Genomic DNA, 19,718 nt, shown 5'->3' with positions numbered 1-19,718 from the left:
CTGTTGAGAGCCGCCACATTGGAGAATATAACCATGTGTTTCCTTTAATCTTTTTAAGTATGCTTGTATGTGCCTCTGGTAACTCCCTCCAATAATTTTGACCCTCCAATAATAATGTGTAGGAGAGGACTGAAGAGTGATTGCATGCTAATGTACTAGACATGCTCCCAAACAGTACACACGATCACTGCTTTGATCATCACAGGGATGCCAAGAGGTGGGTACAGTCATGGACACTGAGCAGGAGGAGGGGAGGAACTGGCTAAGATCTCAGCTTGATGTGTTAACATTCACCAAGTCTATTATGACTTGCAAATAGCACAGGTGTCTTTTTGTGGTCTTTAGTGTCTTGGTTGGGAGGCAGGGCCTCTATGTTACTCTCTGATGTACAATCCTCCCGCCTCTGTCTGCTGGGTCTGGGATTATAGGTCTGAGCCACCACATCCTGTTGTCTTTGTGCTTTTAAGCTTTAAGCTCTCATCACCACCGCAGGGATAAACATACACATGTTACATTTTGCACCAAACTCCAATGTCAGAGAAACAGCTCTAAGTATGAATGTTGGTGTTATAGCTGTTTCTCTTTTCCAGGTGAGCATCTGCTTATGTGGCTCTCATTTCTAATCTTCTTTTCCCTTTATTTTTTAAGGCACGAAGTTGTCAACATTAACCTGAAAAGCAAGCCTGATTGGTACTATACAAAACACCCATTTGGCCAAATACCTGTCTTGGAGAACAGCCAATCTCAGCTTATCTATGAATCTGTCATCGCTTGTGAGTACCTGGATGACATCTACCCGGGAAGGAAGCTGTTTCCATATGACCCGTATGAACGAGCTCGCCAGAAGATGCTGTTGGAGCTGTTCTGTAAGGTAGACAGAGTTAAAGAGAGCCACACAGGCTTGGTTTTACTGTGTGTGTGTGTGTTTCCCCAACTTTAGTTCATCCTAAACTGGATTGTGACATAGTTTCATTGTTACCCTGGGAGCCTCTGAGCAACAACTCACCTGGGTCTAGCGTCAAGTGCCAGCACTGACGTTCACAGTGGGAGGCAGAAGCTCCCATGGCTAGAAATGGGAGGATTGAAACTGCTGAAACTGCTGTCCCTTTTAAAAGAGCATTTCTCAAGCTCCAGAGAAATACCAAATAACGGAGGGAGATTATACCTGGAAGAGTTGCCTCCTTAGCAGGGCAAGAGCGGTGAGCACTTAGGAAACATGAATCATGAGGACAGTTGTTGATAATGAGAGAAAAGGGACAGAAAAGTTAAGACAGTTCCCTTTGAGAAGAAATAAAAATGACTTGGTGAGGAGCTGGGGAGATGGTTCAGTGGGAAGTGCTTACTGCAGAGGCGTGAGAGCCTGGTTCTGGATCCTCCACCTAACATAAAAACCCAGTGTGGCAGTACCCGCCCCATAATCCCAGTGCTGGGGGTGGGGTTGGGGTTGGGGGCAGGGTGACACCGGAGGACCTCTGGAACTTGCTGGCCTGCTAGTCTAACTGAGTCTGCGAGGTCCAGGTTCAGCGAGATGTTCTATCTCAGAGAGGAAGGCACCAGCCACCAAGCCTCATCCCAAGTTTCATCTCCTGGACCCATGGGGTGGAAGGTGAGAAATAAGAACTGAAAGTTGTTCTCAGACCCGACATGCATTCGTGGCACTCACGAATTCATGCTGCATGCACAAGTGTGCACACGTGCCCCCACACTAATTCCATACATAAATAACTTTTAAAAAAAAGATGCAGCATGATTGAAGAAGATACCCACTCTGACATCCACTGTGGACATCTGTGCCCACATATACCAAATATACATGTGTGTGTGTGTGTGTGCGCGCGCACACACACACACACACACACACACACACACACAAATATTCATGTACCCAATTTAATGCTATTAGTAGCTGACATATACTGAGCAGTCAGGATGTTCCAAACTTCCTCTGACTGTTGATTGGTGCCCTTCTTGGCTGCCCTCGGAAGTGGGTACTGTTAGTGATTCAGGTTTTTCAGACAGGAACACTGAAGCTTAGCGTGTCTGTGCAGCATAGGAGTGGCTGACCAAGCAGGGGACAGTGAGAACCCTGCTAAAGCAGCCAAGCAGCTGCCGTGAGAAGTGCTTCCCGGAAGCACAGAAAAGCCCCAGAGTCTCTCAGTCAGAGTGGGAACAGGTCTCAGGAACATCTCCACTAAGAACCTGTGTCCTCTGATTAGATCCCACATTTAACCAAGGAGTGTCTGGTGACGCTGAGATGTGGGAGAGAGTGTACAGACCTGAAGACCGCCCTGCGTCAGGAGTTCTGCAACCTGGAAGAGGTACAGTGGAGCGTCTCTCCTGTCAGAGGAATGAGCAAACCTATGTAGTGTCTCTAACCTAGATACCTGACACCGCCTGCTTGCAATGTGGTCCCTCAGTGGTCATCTGTAACCTGCACATGCTTGCATGCCTGACCTGCTTTGGAATGATTTTTTTTTTTAAGTTGTCAGGGATGAGCAATTATCCTTTCCTGGCATTGTGGCGTTCCCTAAGTATTTCTGCATGGCTCCTGCCCCTGAGGCTGAGGTATCGGTTAGAGGCTGTGTGGGATCTACATGCTGCAAACTTGTCCAATAATGGTCTGTTCTCTCACTCTGCAACCAGAGGGAGGCATGTCAGGGCTGTTTTCATGCTTCCTCACCAAGTCAGCAGGGACTGAGGCTCATCGGTCTGTCGCATCCTTAAAAACAACATGGCTGCTGTGACTTCTGGTGTTGCTTTCCACTCAGGCTCTAGCAAACACAGAAGAGAAAAGTGGCAAATGGCTGGACCCTCTTAAAGGACTCACCCAGAAATCCAGTGACTGCTTAAACCTCAGTGGCCAGAATTTAGTTGTCAGGTCGTGACTGTCAGCAGAGGAGGCCGGGGATTTACCTTGTAGTGGGGACGTTCTGACATCACATCAGTGTTGTGCGTGTTAGACAGCAAGATGGATGTGAGTTGACAAGGAGCAGTCTTTGCTGGCAGAGTCTCTTAGGGCAGCCGTGTAGCTGTGTGCTACCCACCCATCCTGGGGACCCTGTCCAGCTGGGATTTCCTTTACCGCAGGTCTAGAAATTGATAAATTGTTTTTTTATGGGTGGGGTTGCTCTCCTGCTGACAGCCAGAAAGCTACTATCTTTATCCTTTAAGAGAAGACTGGCTATTAATATTCATCCATTTGACTTTATCAACTAGAAGCAGATTAAATTCACACACACGCTCTGTCTCCTGACTCGGAGCGGTACAGTTGCAGGAATTTTGGAAGACGAATAATAACTTTTGTCCTGAGGCCTCAGACTGCCATGACCCTGACCCTGAGGAGGTCGCAGACGGTGGGGTCATGAGTTTAGGGGTGGCGCTGTTGGATTCCAGAGCCTTGGGCAAGAGGAACCCTGGAAGGTGGTTCCAGAACGGCTTCGCCAACATCCCCTCTGCTCACAGTGTTGAAGAAGGCTCGAGAGAAGAGACGTGGGATGTGAAGTGATAAAGAAGGAGTCAAAACCATTCTGAATAGAGACTTTTTACTCTTTGTGTGTGTGTGTGTGTGTGTGTGTGTGTGTGTGTGTGTGTGTGTTTGAGGCAGGCTCTCACTATGTAGCCCCCCGACCTCACAGTGATCTGCCTGTCTTTGCCCTCCGAGTGCTGGCACTGGCACTGAAAGAGTGTGCCGCCCACCCAGCTACTGTCTTCTTTTAGGATCATCCGACCCCGCCTCATCACGTTCTCACAGATCCGTGAATACTGGGTCACGTTCAGGAGCTGAAACCGAAACAGAGTTTAGGAGCCATTGAAATGACAGTTCTGCTGCTTGACTGCTCCTGTACACGAGTCTCTGAAGCTAGGGGGTAGGCCTGGCTCCGCCTCTTGGCCTTCCTCAGCTAGCATCTGTGCCACAGCTGGTGCACACTGTCTTACTCTCCGCAGAGTCCTGCAGAGGCCAACAGTACGAGTACTTTGCAGATGGGAATGGCTGCTGGTGAAGGCTGGAAACTAACTTAAGGATGCAAACAAAGGGCTGGAGAGATGGCTCAGAGGTTAAGAGCACTGACTGCTCTTCCAGAGGTCCTGAGTTCAATTCCCAGCCACCACATGGTGGCTCACAACCATCTGTAATGAGATCTGGTGCCCTCTTCTGGCCAGCAGGTGTACATGCAGACAAAGCACTGTATACATAATAAATAAATAAAATCTTAAAAAAAAAAAAAGAATGCAAATAAAGACGCCCAAAGGCTCAGTGGTAAAATGGAGACCAACAGATAAACTCATTTTTGAACTCAGGTATGTTAAGTGCTAGGTTGGAGACTTTCAGAAGAGAGAGATGGTATGTTGAGAGAACAGGAAATTGGGGTACAGAATTTCATCAGCTGATGTGGAGTAGTAATTGCAGCCGACCAGGCAGGAAAGGGAGGTTCTTCCTGCTTTGCTCACTAGTGTGGAGGACAGAGGGCAGGGCCACCAGGACGTCTGGAGTAGGGCTGGATGTGGGACTTGACTGGACAGGTTTCAAGGGACTATGACAAGATGGACTTTGGTGGAGTAGCTATTGAGGTTAATTTTCAGATCTGTGGCCAGTAAACATGATGTTTCTGGAGGGACGATCCAGTTTGTTCTGTTTGTGGTGGTGTTGCGGGACAGGTGTGTAGAGCCAGGGCTCTGGAGAACGATATGTAGACTAGCTAGCAGTGTTAACGAGAAAAGACTGGAATACATAAGCAGCAGAGTGGTGACAAGAATGTTCTAATACGCCCTGAAAAACTAAATTAAAATGCAAAACAAAGCCCTGTTTTGTAACATTTGCTGATTTCAGTGGCCGAGCATCCTCCCGGCAAGGCCGATCTTTAAGGCGCTGTCTCTAAACTCAGGGAGAGGTGTGAGCCACTGGCCAGCTCCCAGTGCCTCCCTGACCAGCGCTTTTCACGTTAGTCAGAGGCTCAGAAATTCCTGTTGTTAGCCAGCTGCCACTCATGCCTTGTACAGACCACTGATGTTCAGCTTGTTTCAGCGGGTTTGGGTGGGAGTTCTGTCCCACAGAGTGTTAGCAAGAATATTAGCCGTCACATACAAGAGATCAGAACCTGAAACAGCCAGGGGACATGAACTATAAGAGCCACTAGAGGTGATCCTAGTGAAGTTGAAATTTACCAGAATAATTCTGATGGAAATGCCTCCTTAGTTTCCATTAGCACTTTTCTCATTGGTATTTTTTGTTTTGTTGTTGTTTGCTTGTTTGTTTTTGAAACATGGCTTCTCTGTGTAGCCCTGGCTGTCCTGGAACTCACTGTATAGACCAGGTTGGCCTTGAACTCACAGAGATCCTCTTGCATCTGTCTCCTGAGTGTTGGGATTAAAGGCACAGGTCACCTCATCTCTCATGTGGGTGTCACAGACAGGATTTTTTGTGGGATGAATACACACGTGGTATTTCTGAGAGACAAAATAAGCTGATATTCCCCCCCCCCCTTTTCTCTCTATGAGTGTGTGTGTGTGTGTGTGTGTGTGTGTGTGTGTGTGTGTGCGCGCGCGCGCATGTGTGTGTGTGTGTTCATGTTTGGGGGTTTGGGTGGGCTTATGCCACAGTGGATACGTGGAGGTCTGAGCACAGCCTCTGTTGATGGTCCTGGCCTTCTGCCTTGATGGAAACAGCCTGACTTTCGTTGTTCCCTGCTTTGCGGACCAGGTCTCCCACCTCACCGCAGGAGCATTGCCGTATGCTACTGACATATGCTATCTCACCCAGCTTTGCAAGGTCCTGAGATCTGATCTCAGGGCCTCACGTTTGCATCCACTGAACCATCTCCCAGCCCAAAGTCAAGATGTTAATGCAAAATATGCCACGTGATAGCCTAGCAAGAAACTCAATTGGCGTTTTGTGGCTCTAAGCTCCAGGTGATCTTTTCCTTTTGAGATATGACTTGAATGCTCTTTTTATTTAAAATGATCTTTAAAAGGTCCGACTTCCTAGGTGTGTTGGTAGGGGCCTGAAGTTCAGGCTGTGGAGGCTAACGGTAAGAGGGTCACAAGTTTGAGGGATTCTGTCTCAGAAAAGAGCAGCAGCAAGAAAACTTTAAAAACTACTAAGAGTTCACTTAAGGTTATAGAGATAATATAAATAAAATCCACTGCTTTGATGATCTGACCAGCCGCCTGCCCCCCCCCCCCACCTGCCTGTCTTGAATGCTGGCATGCAACACCGTTCACACCCGCCTCAGAGCGGCTTCCGAGCTCTTCTTGACTCACCAGCCTAGGAAGCGTACCCTTTTTAGTGTCTTTTGTATCGTATTGACTGTTCCATTTCAGCACCACCCTCGAGCCAGGTTCTGTTTTTCTTGTCTTTGAGGATTCCAGTACGGCTGGACCTTTCAGGGGTTGTTTGCGACCGGGAGTCTTTATTCAGAACGTTTTCCTGGTGGTGGTTGTCAAATCCAGCGCCATGATGTGCAGAAGCCGGCTGCATTGGCCAGGTTTTTCTGATGCGTTGGGTCTTCCCTCATAGTCTGTGGTCTAGCTAACAGGCTTTGGCTCCGCCTTCTGGCTTCGCTCGGTCCCTGTCCAGCTGTTCCCAGAATTGATGGAGAGTGGGCTGAAACACACGGAGGGAACCCGCACCTGAAGGCTTCGTCTTCCGAGGTCACAGGGCGCGGCTTGGTTCAGCTCCTTCGTGTCTGTTGTCCTGCTTTGCATTCCTGTCCTTTGCACTTCCGTGCAGCTCCCCACGCAGCCGAGATGCATGCCTTGCGCGCACAGTTTGTCTGAGGGCTGTCTCGGCTTCCGTAGTATGTGCACCACTCAGGAGCTCCTGTCGTTTACTGAGTTTAAACTTCACCTGTGATGTTTTAACGTCTTTCTTTCTCTCCTTTCCCCCTTTCTTTCCTCATTCCCACTCTTCTTTCTTTTCTTTTTCCCTATTCTTTTCTTCCCATCCTTCCTACATTTTTTTCCCAGACAGGGTCTCACTGTGGAGCCTAGGCTAACTGACAGCAAACTCTTTGTCCTCTTGCCTCAGTTTCTCCCGTGCTGGGGCTAAAGGCATGTTCTGCCATGCTCAGCCATAATGCTAATGTTTAACTTGTTTTTTTTCTTTTTTACAGACAAAAGGAGATTTTAGCCCATTCGTTTGTGCTGCTTGGTTAAATTTACTGTTTTATAAAAATTGTTCCAACATCTTGTCCACTGACATTCTAAGATAGTACCGGCTTTTCTTGTTAGTTTGTACAGTTCCAACTAGAGAATTTCTCATATTTGAAGGTTATTTGACTGCTTTTAAAGACATGTTTGTTTTTGTTTTGTTTTAACTTTTGTCCCAATTTATCTTGTGCATATGGGAGTATAACATTTAAAAATATCAAGGGGCAGTATTTCCTGTTGAGCTTTCTTCCTTGCTGTCAGGCACAGGAAGGAAGCCCTCGGCCTCCGTAGAGATGGAGTATTCACGTGCATTAACATCCACCAGCCACTGGTCTACAAGAATTTGGCCAGGTAGTGCCTAACTTTTACAAAATGCACTTTGGATAAAATAATTGAGCCCATTAAAAGGCTTGCCTCTGAGGAGTTTCAGAGTCCCGTCGACTCCTGAATGTTGGTGAGATGTATTTTGCATCATCATGGATTAACTTGGTCCTAAGTGATGGGCAGAGGCAGGGGCAGGTCTGGCCTGAGGCCCACTGCCCAGACTTCTTCCTAACTGAGCAGTGAGGCTTTTTACAGGAAACCTGTTCCCTGCACCATGAGCTCAGGCTCGGCTGTTCTGTTTCTGTGTGGCAGGAACCTGGAATTTAGCATTTTGAAATCCCCTCCTGTTTCCTAACAAACTCAAAAAGACCTCTGTCCCAGATCTGAGTGCTCTGCTGCTCCCTCTGGTATGGGCTTGTCTGCTGCTCTGTCCTGGAGGCTGCCTGTCTCTTTGCAGAAATGGGTGTGTGTGACTTCTGACTCTTAAGAATTGTCCCCTCCTCCATCAAGTGCAGGGCATCCAAGGGGAAACTCAGCGCTGCTTGAGGACTGGAGCCCAAGGATTTCCCGGTGATGACGAGCTAAGCGATGGCAGTGTAGCTCAGGTGGCTGTCGCAACAGTTGAAGATTTTGAAGAGTTAAAGAGTGAGTTGAAGACTGGGCTTTTTAGAATGCCTGGTCTAAAGAAGTCTGGGATTCGCTTTTTAAAAATTTTCTCCTGTTACCAAAATGGGGGTGATACGTGGCCCCAAACAGTGTGTGTCACAAAAGTAGGTTCCTCCAGTTCTGTTAATACTTCTATCTCAAAAGCCTTACAGGTTCCTTTTTTTTTTCTCCTCTTTGACTTATGAGGGAGCCTTGGTCACTGCGCCACGCCACCTATGACCACCAGGGGGAGCCCCACACATTTCTTCCGCCTGGATTCCCTGATGATATTCCTCCTTTATCCCACCAGGGGGAGCCAGAGAGCTCCCTAGCAAGTAGGTGAGGGGTTTCACTTGTTCCAGGGCAGAAATAACGCATCTTTACCAAACCAAACAGGCCTCCTCTGTTGCAGGCACGCATCAGCCACTCCTATCACACCTCTAGTCTTCCTTTTCAGTGACTGGGGAAAAGAGAACAACATTTTTACTTATTTATATTCTTAATTCATAAGCGTGTGTATGTATACTCTGTGTGTGTGTGTGTGTGTGTGTGTGTGTGTGTGTGTGTGTAGGCACACATGAGGATATCCTGTCTGTTGTTGATCCTCCCCTCCACCTCGCTGAGGCAAGGCTCTCAGCTGACTCTCCTCTGCCTTAGTCAGGGGGTCTTCCAGGAGCTTCCCCAGATTCCCAGTCTCAGCCTTACGTCTGCACAGAAGCGCACGACTTACACATGGTCTCGTTACTCTCTCTGCCTTTAACTATTGTTTTTAACGTGGGTTTGAACTTAGGTCCTCCCACTTGCATGGCATGCATATTTACCCACTGATCCATCTCTGAAACCTCAGAACACTTCAAAGCAGATTCTTCCGAATGTTGCAAACACCAAATGCCCCTTTGCAGGATCTCCCCATCACAGCATCTGGATTCTAACCGTGGGGTAATATTGCGTGTCTGAGAGGTACCAGATTTTGATAGAAGGGATTGCTGAGGATTCTAAAGACAGCTGCAAATCTCCAGGGAGGCCAGGCCATGGTGTCCGGTGTCAGCGGGAGGCAGCTGTAAAGGAATCCATAGGGAGGTGCCTTCCAGTGGAGGAGCGTTAGGCTTCCCCAGCACACCAGTCGCTTTTCTCCTTGCGGTGACCAAATATGCGACAAGAGGGTTTATTTTGACTTGTGATTTAAGGGTATTGTCAATCATGGCGGGCAAGGCCTGGTTTGCAGCTGCGGAAGCAAAAACATACAGCTGCTTGTTCACATCTGTGGGTGACAGGAAAGCAAGACCAAGCTACTGAGAGTTGGGTGGTCCTTAGCTATTTCTGAACATTAAGGCAGTTTAGAGCTTTCTGCTTTGTTTTCTCCCCCCTGTCTTAGTTACTTTTCTGTTGCTGTGATAAACACCATGAGCAAGGCAACTTGGAGGAGTTTGTTTGGTGCTTGCAGTTCTAGGAGGTTAGGAGTCTATGGCCCTCATGATGGGGAACAGGGCAGTAGGCAGGCCAATATGGCGCCGCGGCTGAGAAGAGAGCTCATGTTCCAGTCCACAAACAGGAGGCAGAGAGCTCTACCTGGACACGCCTCAGAGTTTTTTGAGGTCTCACAGTCTACTCCCTGGTCACATCTCCAGCAAGACAACACCCCCAATCCTTCCTAAACAGTTCTAACACTGGGGACCCTACGGGAGCTGTTCTCTCTCAAGGCTCCATACCCAGGCATCCAGGACGGAAGCCGGCAGCAGACACTTCTCATTGTTAGATGCTTTTGACTCGGTACCATTTTGTTAGCGTTTTGGTGCCACCTAATGTTCTTCCAGACTTTCAGGACAATGACCAGGCTCCCTCTACACCAACCTGGGGAACATGGAAACTTAGACTTCAGGGCCCTGAGGTTTGCTTTCCCTTCTGAGAAGGCGAGACAGACAGGGGAACAAATGGGTCCTCCCTCAGGATGGTGTCCTTTCTGGGGCGCCTTCAGGCGCTACTGTTCACACATGCTTGTGGTTCCTCACCACAGCCTCTGAGGGGGCCACACATTTCACCACCCCCTTACACATGAGGACGGCGCGAGGAAGGAGGCAAGTCCTCCTGGGTTCTGTGTTGCATTAGAGGTGAAACTCCGCACAATGAGCATATCTTTGAATATAAAACCCTGAGCAGATCACAGTCAGGAGTGTGCCACATTTGGAGTGTGCCTGGATTTTGGTGCCATTTCTACTCTGCGGAGTTCTACCTTGAGTTTTCTGAGCTGGGGTCCCTCACTGGATTGGGGCTTTACCGGTTCAGGTGGCTCTCTATCAAGGGAATCTGACTCACCTGTTTCTACTTCAACATTGTTGGGAACACAAGAGTGCACCACCTCACCAGCCTTTTCCTGTGTGGGTTCTGAGGAGCAGCTTTAGAAAACCCTTTACCAACTGAGCCGTCTCCCCAGCCATGAATGTACAGTTTATCTCTGGGCAAAGCTCTGTTCCTCAGCAGGCTCTCCAAACCAAAGATGGGACTCTCAGCAGAGCTTGCTTTCAGCAGCTCATGGGCCTGGCAGTTTCCATCAGCAACAAGAGGGCAGTGTCGAGCTGTTGTGTGCTGTGTACAGGTCAGCGTGTGTGAGCAGCTGGCTTAGTTAGCTCAGTTCAGTGTGTGTGTGAGCAGTTGGCTTACTTAGGCCAGTTCAGTGTGTGTGTGTGTGTGTGTGTGTGTGTGTGTGTGTGTGTGTGTGTGTGTGTGTGTGTGAGCAGCTGGTTTAGTGGGGAGCTTGGCATCCTGCTGTTCTCTCTGGGAAACAGTGGTTCAGCAGTAACTACTTGTGATTAGGAAAGCTGCAGGCACTCTTTTGTGACTGTCTGGCTGTGATCTGTTGAAAATGTGTTTTCCAAGCCAGGTGAACCTGCACACCCAGCACTTGGAGAGACAGAGGCAGGCAGATCTCTGTGAGTTTGAGGCCAGCCTGGTCTAAAAATCGAGGCCAGCACAGCCAGAGCTACACAGAGAAACCCTGCTTAAAAAAAGAAAAGAAAAGAAAAGAAAAAAGAAAAAGAAAAGAAAGGAAGAAAAGAAAAAAGAAGAAAAAGAAAGTATTTTCTTTACAGTTCACCTTTTTGGGTCGATTTGTCCCATTTGAGAAAGAAATGTTTTGTTTTGTTATAGAATGTTTATGATGTTGAGTAGCAGATGTTTGAAGAATTTGAATAAAAGAAGAAAGGATGGTAAAGACAACACTGGCATGCAAGGGAGCCAACTACACAGCACTGCTCTGTCCAGCATTAGCTCTGGACCCGCTGAGCCGAGAAAAGGGAGAACATAGGGACTGCAGTTTCCCTGTTAGTGTGGAGCACGTGGGTGATGAGGTCACAACTCCAGCAAGTGGAGTTTCCGGCGCTGCTTTCTAGCATCTGGACCAGAGCTTCATGTTCCCGGGGAACAGGCAGTGTTGGCCTGAGGTGTGGTTTCCCAGCTCCAAGCTGAGCTGCTCTGGACACAATCGAGGACTCAGAAGACTCTGTCCTAGGCGAAGGGAAGGGCTGGGCCACCTCTGCCTGGGTTGCTTTTTCCAAATTCTCCAGTCAGATGAGCCATGGTTTTTGCTCAATGTTGAAGGGAGGCAGGGAACAGGATGTGGCCAAGAAGACTGTGGTCCTAAAGGTGTTGGAGGAAACATGGCGGGGAGGGATAGAAGACTGGCAGGCTAGTTCTCTGTCCTTGTAATTAATCTGCTATGTTTATTTAGCATCCGCAAATGTGTCAGCAAATGTGTAAATTAACTGGCTATTGTTCTGTGTTTCTAGATTCTTGAGTATCAGAACACTACCTTCTTTGGTGGAGACCATATATCCATGATTGATTACCTCTTCTGGCCCTGGTTTGAGCGGCTGGATGTCTACGGACTCTCTGAGTAAGACATTTGAGTAGCGACTGCAAATCCAGAGCACCAGTTGCTGAGAGCGCTGGGCCCTGCTAACTCCCCTGTGGAGCGCCGCAGGATGCTTGTGGAACAGAAATCAGGGCTGGAAGCCACTCAGGCAAGATTGCCTGTCCTAAATGCACCGTGTTCAGCTCCTACCGAGTACAGGGTCACATGTGACCTACTCTCTGTGGATAAGACCCTGTGCACCACAGCCTCACTAGTGCTTCAGAGCCCAGTGTCTCCTGTACCCACAGACACTTGAAATCATTGGTAGCGCCCTCCACAGCCGCACATTTGGTCCTGCTGAGTCACTCAGCACATGCCGCACACCTGAGTCCCATTTCATGCCACCACCCCCCCATAGGAATGCCCTTTAAAAAAAAAAAACCATGTTTTATAAGCAATGCATGTGCTATGTTCATGCAAACAAAATGGCAACCACATACCACAGAAGCGTCCCACTTTAAAGTGTGGCAGGGATATTTAAAGCTTTGTTACCTCAACGCGCCGAGGTGACACTGGCCATGTGTGCTGTGTGCTGGTGCTGAGTCAGATCCCTGCCAGCCATGTCAGGCATTACCAGACATTTGCAGTGTTTGAAAAGGAACCCTTCCAGCCAGACAAAGGGACCGGGTAGTGAGACACACAGGTAAGTTGTAACCCCCCTCCTCGCAAGGCAGAGTGGAGAGCCCGCCGCCCCCCACCCCCCCCATTAACAAGACTCCGTTGTGTCCTGGCTGCCCACCCACCAGCCATCTTCCCTTGGTGCGGAGTTTTGCAGACCCTAGACCTGAATTCCCTGTCTATCTTTGAAAAGGCCTGGATTCTAAGGTTTCATGGTTGCTTGTATTTATTTTAAAAGTGTTTGGGAAGCTACTCGCCTTTTTCAAAGCCCTAAAAGTAGAGTCTGCAAATAGCCTATGACTGTTTGCTCGAGGTTATCAGTCAGACAGCAATGAAATAGAAACTTGGTTCCCCTGCCTCACCTCACAAGTATTTCATCACTCTCACAGAAGCCTTGTGACAAAAGTAAGCCTTTTGTCGTCAGTAAAGATCAGGCTTGCTGCATAATAACTAAGCTTACCATAGTTTTCAAAGAAACCCGTATTTTTGTTTCTTTCAAATCTACAAAGTGACAAATGTCCCCTGTCCCAACCTTCTCCCTTTCCTGTCTTGCAGCTGTGTGAACCACACCCCGATGCTACGGCTCTGGGTAGCCACCATGAAGCAGGACCCCGCAGTCTGTGCCCTGCTCATTGATAAGAACATTTTCCTGGGCTTCTTGAATCTCTATTTTCAAAACAACCCTACTGCCTTTGACTTTGGGCTGAGCGCCCCAGCCGTACGGTAATCGCTGCATTGCCCAGGGTTCTCAGCACATCTGATCTGCATCCCGGCTTGTCTTGGGGGTCGGTGCATTTCTGTTCTTTTCTTTCCTTCCTTCTTTTCTTTTCTTTCTTTTTTTTGAAGTCTCTAATAAACACGGAAATGTTAAATATAGTCTAGCGCTCATGTGGCTGACTCCTGTAGCCTGTAGCTTCTAATGATTCTCTAGAAAGTGCCTGGTGCTGAAGTGAGAGTGTATTTTGAGAGCTAGTGTGACCCTGGGCTCCCCAGCCTCTGGCCAGTTTGATTCCCAGATTACTGGTCACAGTGCTGGAATTAAGGGCCTGATTTGACAGCCGTTTGTCATTCGAGATCGGAACTCTCCAAAAGCCTCTGGCAAGAGGAAACCTTGAGAACATAGCAAAAGTGGGGGTGGGGGAAAAGGAGGAAGAGGAGGAGGAGGAGGAGGAGGAGGAGGAGGAGGAGTAGTCAACCACACACACTCTATGTTGAAATACCCTTTTTCAAAAAGCAAAGAAACACTGCTGCCCACATGGGAAGGCATGCATATCATTCCTGTTCAAACTTTGGCCACGGGCCTGGGAGACACCCAAGGGTCTTGTGACTGGAAAGAATTCTAACGCAGGAAATGAAACACCCGTTTATCACCCTGGACCAACGAACGACGTCAGACTCTCACTGGTGTTACTGGAGCTCAGGATGTCTCACAAAATGTTTTATTAACCAGCATCCTGTCTCCAAAACACCCCCCTCTCTGCTCTAATCCCAGTCACAGGCAAAGGTCACTGCTGGATATGCGTCACTCACTCAGCTGGTTCCAGCAGATGCCTCTGGCTGCTTACTGGGTACCAAATCCTGGACCATGGGGCAGATAACAACGATGAAGACATGCCCCAGAATGGTCCAGGGTTTAGCTGTGGTACACTGGAACTTGCCTTGCAGTGATGACTTGGCCTGGCTTCCCTGGAGCCCTCTATCAACTTGACCAGGCAGTGCAGAGAGCACAGTGAATTTGCTAGGGTGGCTGGTCTGCCAAGCAGGTGCCTTCAGCGGGCAGCTGCTGTTACTTCCTGTGGAGCAGGACTGACACTGCCCCATGCTGTTTTATGTCAGTGTGTCCTCATCAGCCTGTGGTCGTTTTGGCTTTGTTCTCACTTGAGAGTCTTCCAGCCGGTTCAGCATCCCCAGCCATGCCCAGAGGCCAGGCAGCAAGTGGGATGCTTTGACTCCTTCACGCTCCTGCTTTGTCCTTTGTTCAGACCAAACTTTCCTCCTCCCTGCATCTCAGCTGGCTCTGCCACCTGCTGGCTGTGGGCCTATTTTGCACCATATAAATAGTTACCCCCGGTGCTACTCCATGCCACTTAGACAGAGGCAGGCTGTTTGGCTAGGTGACCAGGCCTGCCAGAAAAGGCACCACATGACAGGCAGTCTGTGCTACCATCTGGTCCGGATGTGGCGCCTCGTTGCCATGGTACCCAAGCTCCTGTAGAGTAGATTCTGTGAATCATGACTTGCTGGGATCCGTGGTTGGAAAGAGGGAATCATCTCTGTGGGCTCTGGGGTCTGATTAGCTCTGCAGGTGTGTCGGGAGTCTCCAGCCTGTGGCCTCTGAACTGCTGGTGCACAGAAATTCCATATCTCTGACTTAGAAAGGTGGAGGCATCTTCTTGAGGCCTCCCTTATTAATTTACACAACTTGAAGACCCCGGAAATACAGAGGGGAGAAAATGTTCACAGGGGGAGAGGTTGCAGGCTGGTGGCCTACAGCCTCGTTTGGGTTTGAATGCCCTTTGGGTAAGTGTGACTTGTGCATGCTGCCAGGGTCCTGGTTTCATTCACTACCTTGAACTTGCTTCTTTTTGTTCTTGTTTTTTCTTCTTTTTCATTCCTTTAAAAAATGTGATTTTAAAGCCGGACGTGGTGGCATAAGCTTTTAGTCCCAGCATTTGGGAGACAGAGATAGGCAGATCGCTGTGAGTTCGAGGCCAGCCTGGTCTACAGAGTGAGTCTAGGACAGCCGAGGCTACATAGAGAAACCTTGTCTCAAAAAAAAAAAGGGGGGGGGATTAAATAAAAACCCTGCGTCTTGCCGGCATGTATGTATGCGCACCATGTACATGCCTGGTGCCTGAGGGGAGGGCTAGAAGAGGGCATGAGACCCCCTGGAACTAGGGTCACATGGCTGTGAGCCTCCATGTGCATGCCGGCAATTAAACCTCTGGAGCAGAGCAAATGCTCTTAACCACAGATCCTTCTCCCCGACCCCTCCCTTGGTTCTGGATGTCACCTTCCTGACTCATAGAGCAGATGGAGTCACCAATCTTTGGCTGAAAATAGGCGAACTGAGCCTGAGGACTGTGAGACAAATCAATAATGTTTCATAAAGAGATCTTATGGGGGTTGGGAGAAAAAATATATGCATGACAGAAATTCACAACTGCTGGGGCAAAGGCTCAGTAAAGGCCCAGCAAGCTGGACGTGGTGGCACATTCCTGCCATCCTGGTGCTGTGGAGACCGCGACAGGAGGAATCCAGTTGCTACCCAAGCCAATCTGGCTAAATCTGTGTGCTTACAGACCAATGCGAGACTTCGTTTCACAAAATAAGTTAGGGAGTCTTGAGAGCACTAGCTCTTCTTTCTCTTCCTCTTCTATTTAATTCTTTATATGTATACAGTGTTCTGCCTGCGTTGTGCGCGCCCTCCAGAAGAGGGCGCCAAATCCCGTTATAGACGGTTGTGAGCCACCATGTGATTGTCGGAAACTGAACTCAGAAAAGCAGCCAATGCTCTTAACCTCTGAGCCTCTCTAGCTGCTCTTCTGAAGGACCCGGATTCATTTCCCAGCACACACACATGGCAGCTCCCACCTGCCTGTAACTCCAGTCTCCTGGAATCTGGCCCTCATCTGGCCTCCAAAGGCACCACACAAATGTAGTATACAGATAGTCATGCAGGCGAAACACCCACACATATGAAAACAATTTTTTTTAAAGGCGGAGAATAGAGGAAGACACCTAGTGTCTTTCTGTTTCTGTCTCCGTTTCTCTCCCCCCCCCCCCATTTGTGAACATTTGTGAACACAAGGCAAGTATCAAGATAAATAATGAAGAGCTGCATAAATGGTGAAGCCAGGAAGTATTTTATTTTTATTTTTTGTTCTGAAGTGAATGGTGCTTGGCATTTGCTTACAGAACAGAAAGGGAACTTTGTGAGGCTTTGTTTCATCTGATACTCTGTCCCTGATGGTCTGAAGGCAACATGGAGGTAGATGTGGGTGCCCTTAGACGTCCCAGGTGCGGTGGGAGAAGGAGACGCTTGGCCTGAGTGAGGGGGAAGAAGTCACTGTGACTTGCTGAGGAAGCTCTATCGCAAGTCTTCACCTAAAGCCTAGAAGCCCCATTGTGCATGGGGGAACAATGAAGTGTGTACTGAGTGCTTGATGCATGGTAGGGATGCATTCCCACCTACAACACTTACTCTTCAAAACCTTGCAAGGTGAGGAATAATTGCCCCATCTTACAGACAGGCAAGCTGAGGCTTTGATGTCCTGTGGTTTGTCCAGTCATCCTAGAACCGGTAATGGGCAGAGCCAGGGTTTGCACAAGGGCTGATTCCAGAGCCCATGCCCTCAGCCTCCGAGGCCCCTGCCTTCACTAGTCTGCCTGGGCTCTGCCCGCCCCACCTTCCTCTTTGGCTGGGAGGAACCGGAGCTCTCAAGCAAGACTCGTCACTTTGGCTTTGCTTTCCTAGTCTCTCTGATAGACAGGGCCTGTAGACAGCAGTAACTGCCATTTGGTGTTTGCTCACTGAACACCCTGAGTCCAGGATGGGGTTGGTGACCTGATGGGGGATGGTGCGCCTGACAGCCCAAGGGGAATCTCATGAGGCAGGGGTCACAGCTGTCTTCTCCTGTGCTGTCTAAGAGGGAACTCTGTGTCTCCGGAGCTGCAGAGGTTCTGATGTGCTTGCTTTCCACATTCAAAGAGCCAGTGAGAGCGGAAATCAAGGCGTGGCTCCCCAGACTACCCCACTAAAGCCCATATAAATGTTTCCTAGGAACCTGGCACATGTCTGGCACCCAGGGATATAATAATGAAACGGTTCCTGTAGGTACTACTGTGCTGAAGGGGCCCCCAGGAAAGACAGACTCCATGTGGGAGGCGTTGGACCCACTAGAGCAACCGGAAGTGGGAATTTAGCTATGAGGAGCTCTGGTAGGCGAGAGGCACGATGGGTCCTGGCTTCGGGGCCACTCTTTGGGCCCTAAGCTAAGCACTTGGCACACACCCTTTCACACAGTAACATTGGCACCAACTATCCCCATTTCATGGCTGAGGTAACAAAAACCCAGAACGAGATTTGCTGTGCTAGGATGAGTCACAGCTAGGACTGGGATAGCCTCAGCTACTAGTCCCTGCGCCATGCGCTCACTGGGGTGCCCCGCGAACAGGTCTCATGTGTGGGCCTCTGTATTTGGATGGTGTGTGGAGCTGGGGCAAAGGGCCTGCTTGTCTTGGAGTCTCTCTCTGGGCCGTTAAACACCCAGGTGAACAACCTCAATACTTAAGGGTTGTGTTGATCTGGGTGCCTGTAGCATCAGAGGAAACCACAGACAGGGCTTCTTTGGCCCTGCGCTAGGTGCAGCTGCGGTTCAGGAGAGCCTGGTTGCTTAGGGCATCTGCCGTGGGCTGGCTTGGCCCTGATTCTTGGAACATGAGTCTATAGGAGTTGCTTCCTCATCTCCCGTTAGGACTGACCCGCATCCTCCAGTTAATACCCCGCTCCACCCACACCTTCCAGAAGTTGCAGTCAGCATTATTTATGCCATTTGGAAGAGACTCAAGGCCATAGCCAGTCTTTTAGGGGGGGTCTGTCTAATCACTGTCCCCCGAGAACTTGTTTTCAGTCCACTCTCCGGAAGTACGTAGGCTGGGAGGTGTGCCTCTACGGATGCGAACTCAGTGGGGGGGGGGGGGGCTGCAGTGAGGAGGCGAGAAGTAGTTCTTTGCTCTCTGTTTCTATGTGAAATACAGCGAGTCCAAGAGAAACCAAAAGTCCAACTACGGGCCGTAAGAGAAACAGATGGAAACAAAGCCGTCCGTACTCCCCTCCACCCCCGCCTTGCAAACCCTCACACTGCACTTTCAAAGCCCCTGTCCCATGGAGAAAGAACGAACGTGGTTGGACACCTCTGAGGTTTACACGCTTCCATTTTCTGGAAGATAATTTGTTGCTGACAGTTTTACTTTCTGGTCTTGTTGTGGGGCCGCAGAGGAACATCAGAGGGGTGGCAAATGCTATTTCTCACTCCTAAAGCAGACCCTCGTACCGTGCAGAAACAAACCAGCCATGCTCAGGTGATTTAAGCACACGTATTTGGAAGACAGAACAATTTGGGTGCAACAGGTTTTCTTGGGGATGTGCCTCACATTACCCCATGTGTGAGAAAGTTAAATGCGAAGAGCTCATGTGCAAAGCTGGCCTGGCTGTTATGTTCATCTTTAGTAGGCCTCAGAGCTACCAATTGTATTCCCAATGACTTGCACTCTTTAGTGATCTCTGACAGTCTGTAGCCATTGGCCTTCCTGGCTGGCCCAGTTCTTTGGGTCTGAGTATTGTCTATAGCGTTGGCTTCCTCATAGTGCCTGACTGGGTAGTGCACACACTCATCGCTCAGTACTTGCTTCCGTGCCTTGTTCTTGCTCACACGTGCTGACGATTAGCCACATGCCTGGCTTGATGCACACCCAGGAAGCAAGGTCTTCAGCATGGAGTATAGTGATGGGTAGGGGAGGAAAGCTCATTTCAGAACAGGCTGAGTGCTCAGACATGTTCACTCCAGTGTTGCTTCTAAGAGAAAAAAAACCCAAAAACATTGGAGACTAGGGCTCCTCGGTAAGGAAGATGAGTAAACTGAGGGACACGGGAATATGGAGTGAGGCAGTGAGCAGCTATTTTAAAGAGTAAGGTATACAGACACGTGTCCCAACAGGATGGCCAGGAAAGTTAGATGGTATTACTTGTCAGTTAAAAAAAATCATGATGGTATTGCTATGTGTGCGTGTGTGTGTGTGTGTGTGTGTGCATGTGTGTGTGTGTGTATGTGTGTGAATACTAGCTAAAAGAACAGCTATCTTTAGAAGGCACTGAGAAAAGTTAAGTCTAAAAATTCTCCCTGGTAGGGCAAAGCTGGGTCAGAGAAAGGGGGCCGAGGCCAGCTCTAGGCACGTATCCGCCCTGCCCCTCAAGTGGTTCTTGGCTCTGCTTGTCGCTCACTACTGGCCAAACCAAATAAACTGGCAGCTCTCCCAGGAGATGGAGACTAGACCGAACAAATTCTGAATCACAGCC

General features: G+C 49.0%; 2 protein-coding genes across 2 annotated transcripts in view; one reads left to right on the top strand and one right to left on the bottom strand.

The window, feature by feature from the left end:
- LOC311592157 (uncharacterized protein) overlaps window positions 1-13,456 on the top strand; it is a 32,873-nt gene extending 19,417 nt beyond the window's left edge. Inside the window, exons 11-14 of the mRNA XM_084772170.1 lie at window positions 649-871; window positions 2,217-2,318; window positions 11,898-12,004; window positions 13,196-13,456. Coding sequence (XP_084628296.1) covers window positions 649-871; window positions 2,217-2,318; window positions 11,898-12,004; window positions 13,196-13,367 — 604 coding nt within the window. The 3' untranslated portion in view covers window positions 13,368-13,456. The remainder of the gene's footprint in view (window positions 1-648; window positions 872-2,216; window positions 2,319-11,897; window positions 12,005-13,195) is intronic.
- Window positions 13,457-16,496: 3,040 nt separating this feature from the next.
- The window catches only part of ITPRIP (inositol 1,4,5-trisphosphate receptor interacting protein), a 29,138-nt gene continuing 25,916 nt past the window's right edge, over window positions 16,497-19,718 (bottom strand). Inside the window, exon 3 of the transcript XR_014782807.1 lies at window positions 16,497-19,217. The gene's annotated coding sequence lies outside the window, so the exon portion shown is untranslated. The remainder of the gene's footprint in view (window positions 19,218-19,718) is intronic.

Source organism: Acomys minous (genome assembly GCF_964271855.1).
Source record: "Acomys minous genome assembly, chromosome: 2".
Taxonomy (NCBI): domain Eukaryota; kingdom Metazoa; phylum Chordata; class Mammalia; order Rodentia; family Muridae; genus Acomys; species Acomys minous.
This window is presented reverse-complemented; position numbering and strand designations above follow the sequence as displayed.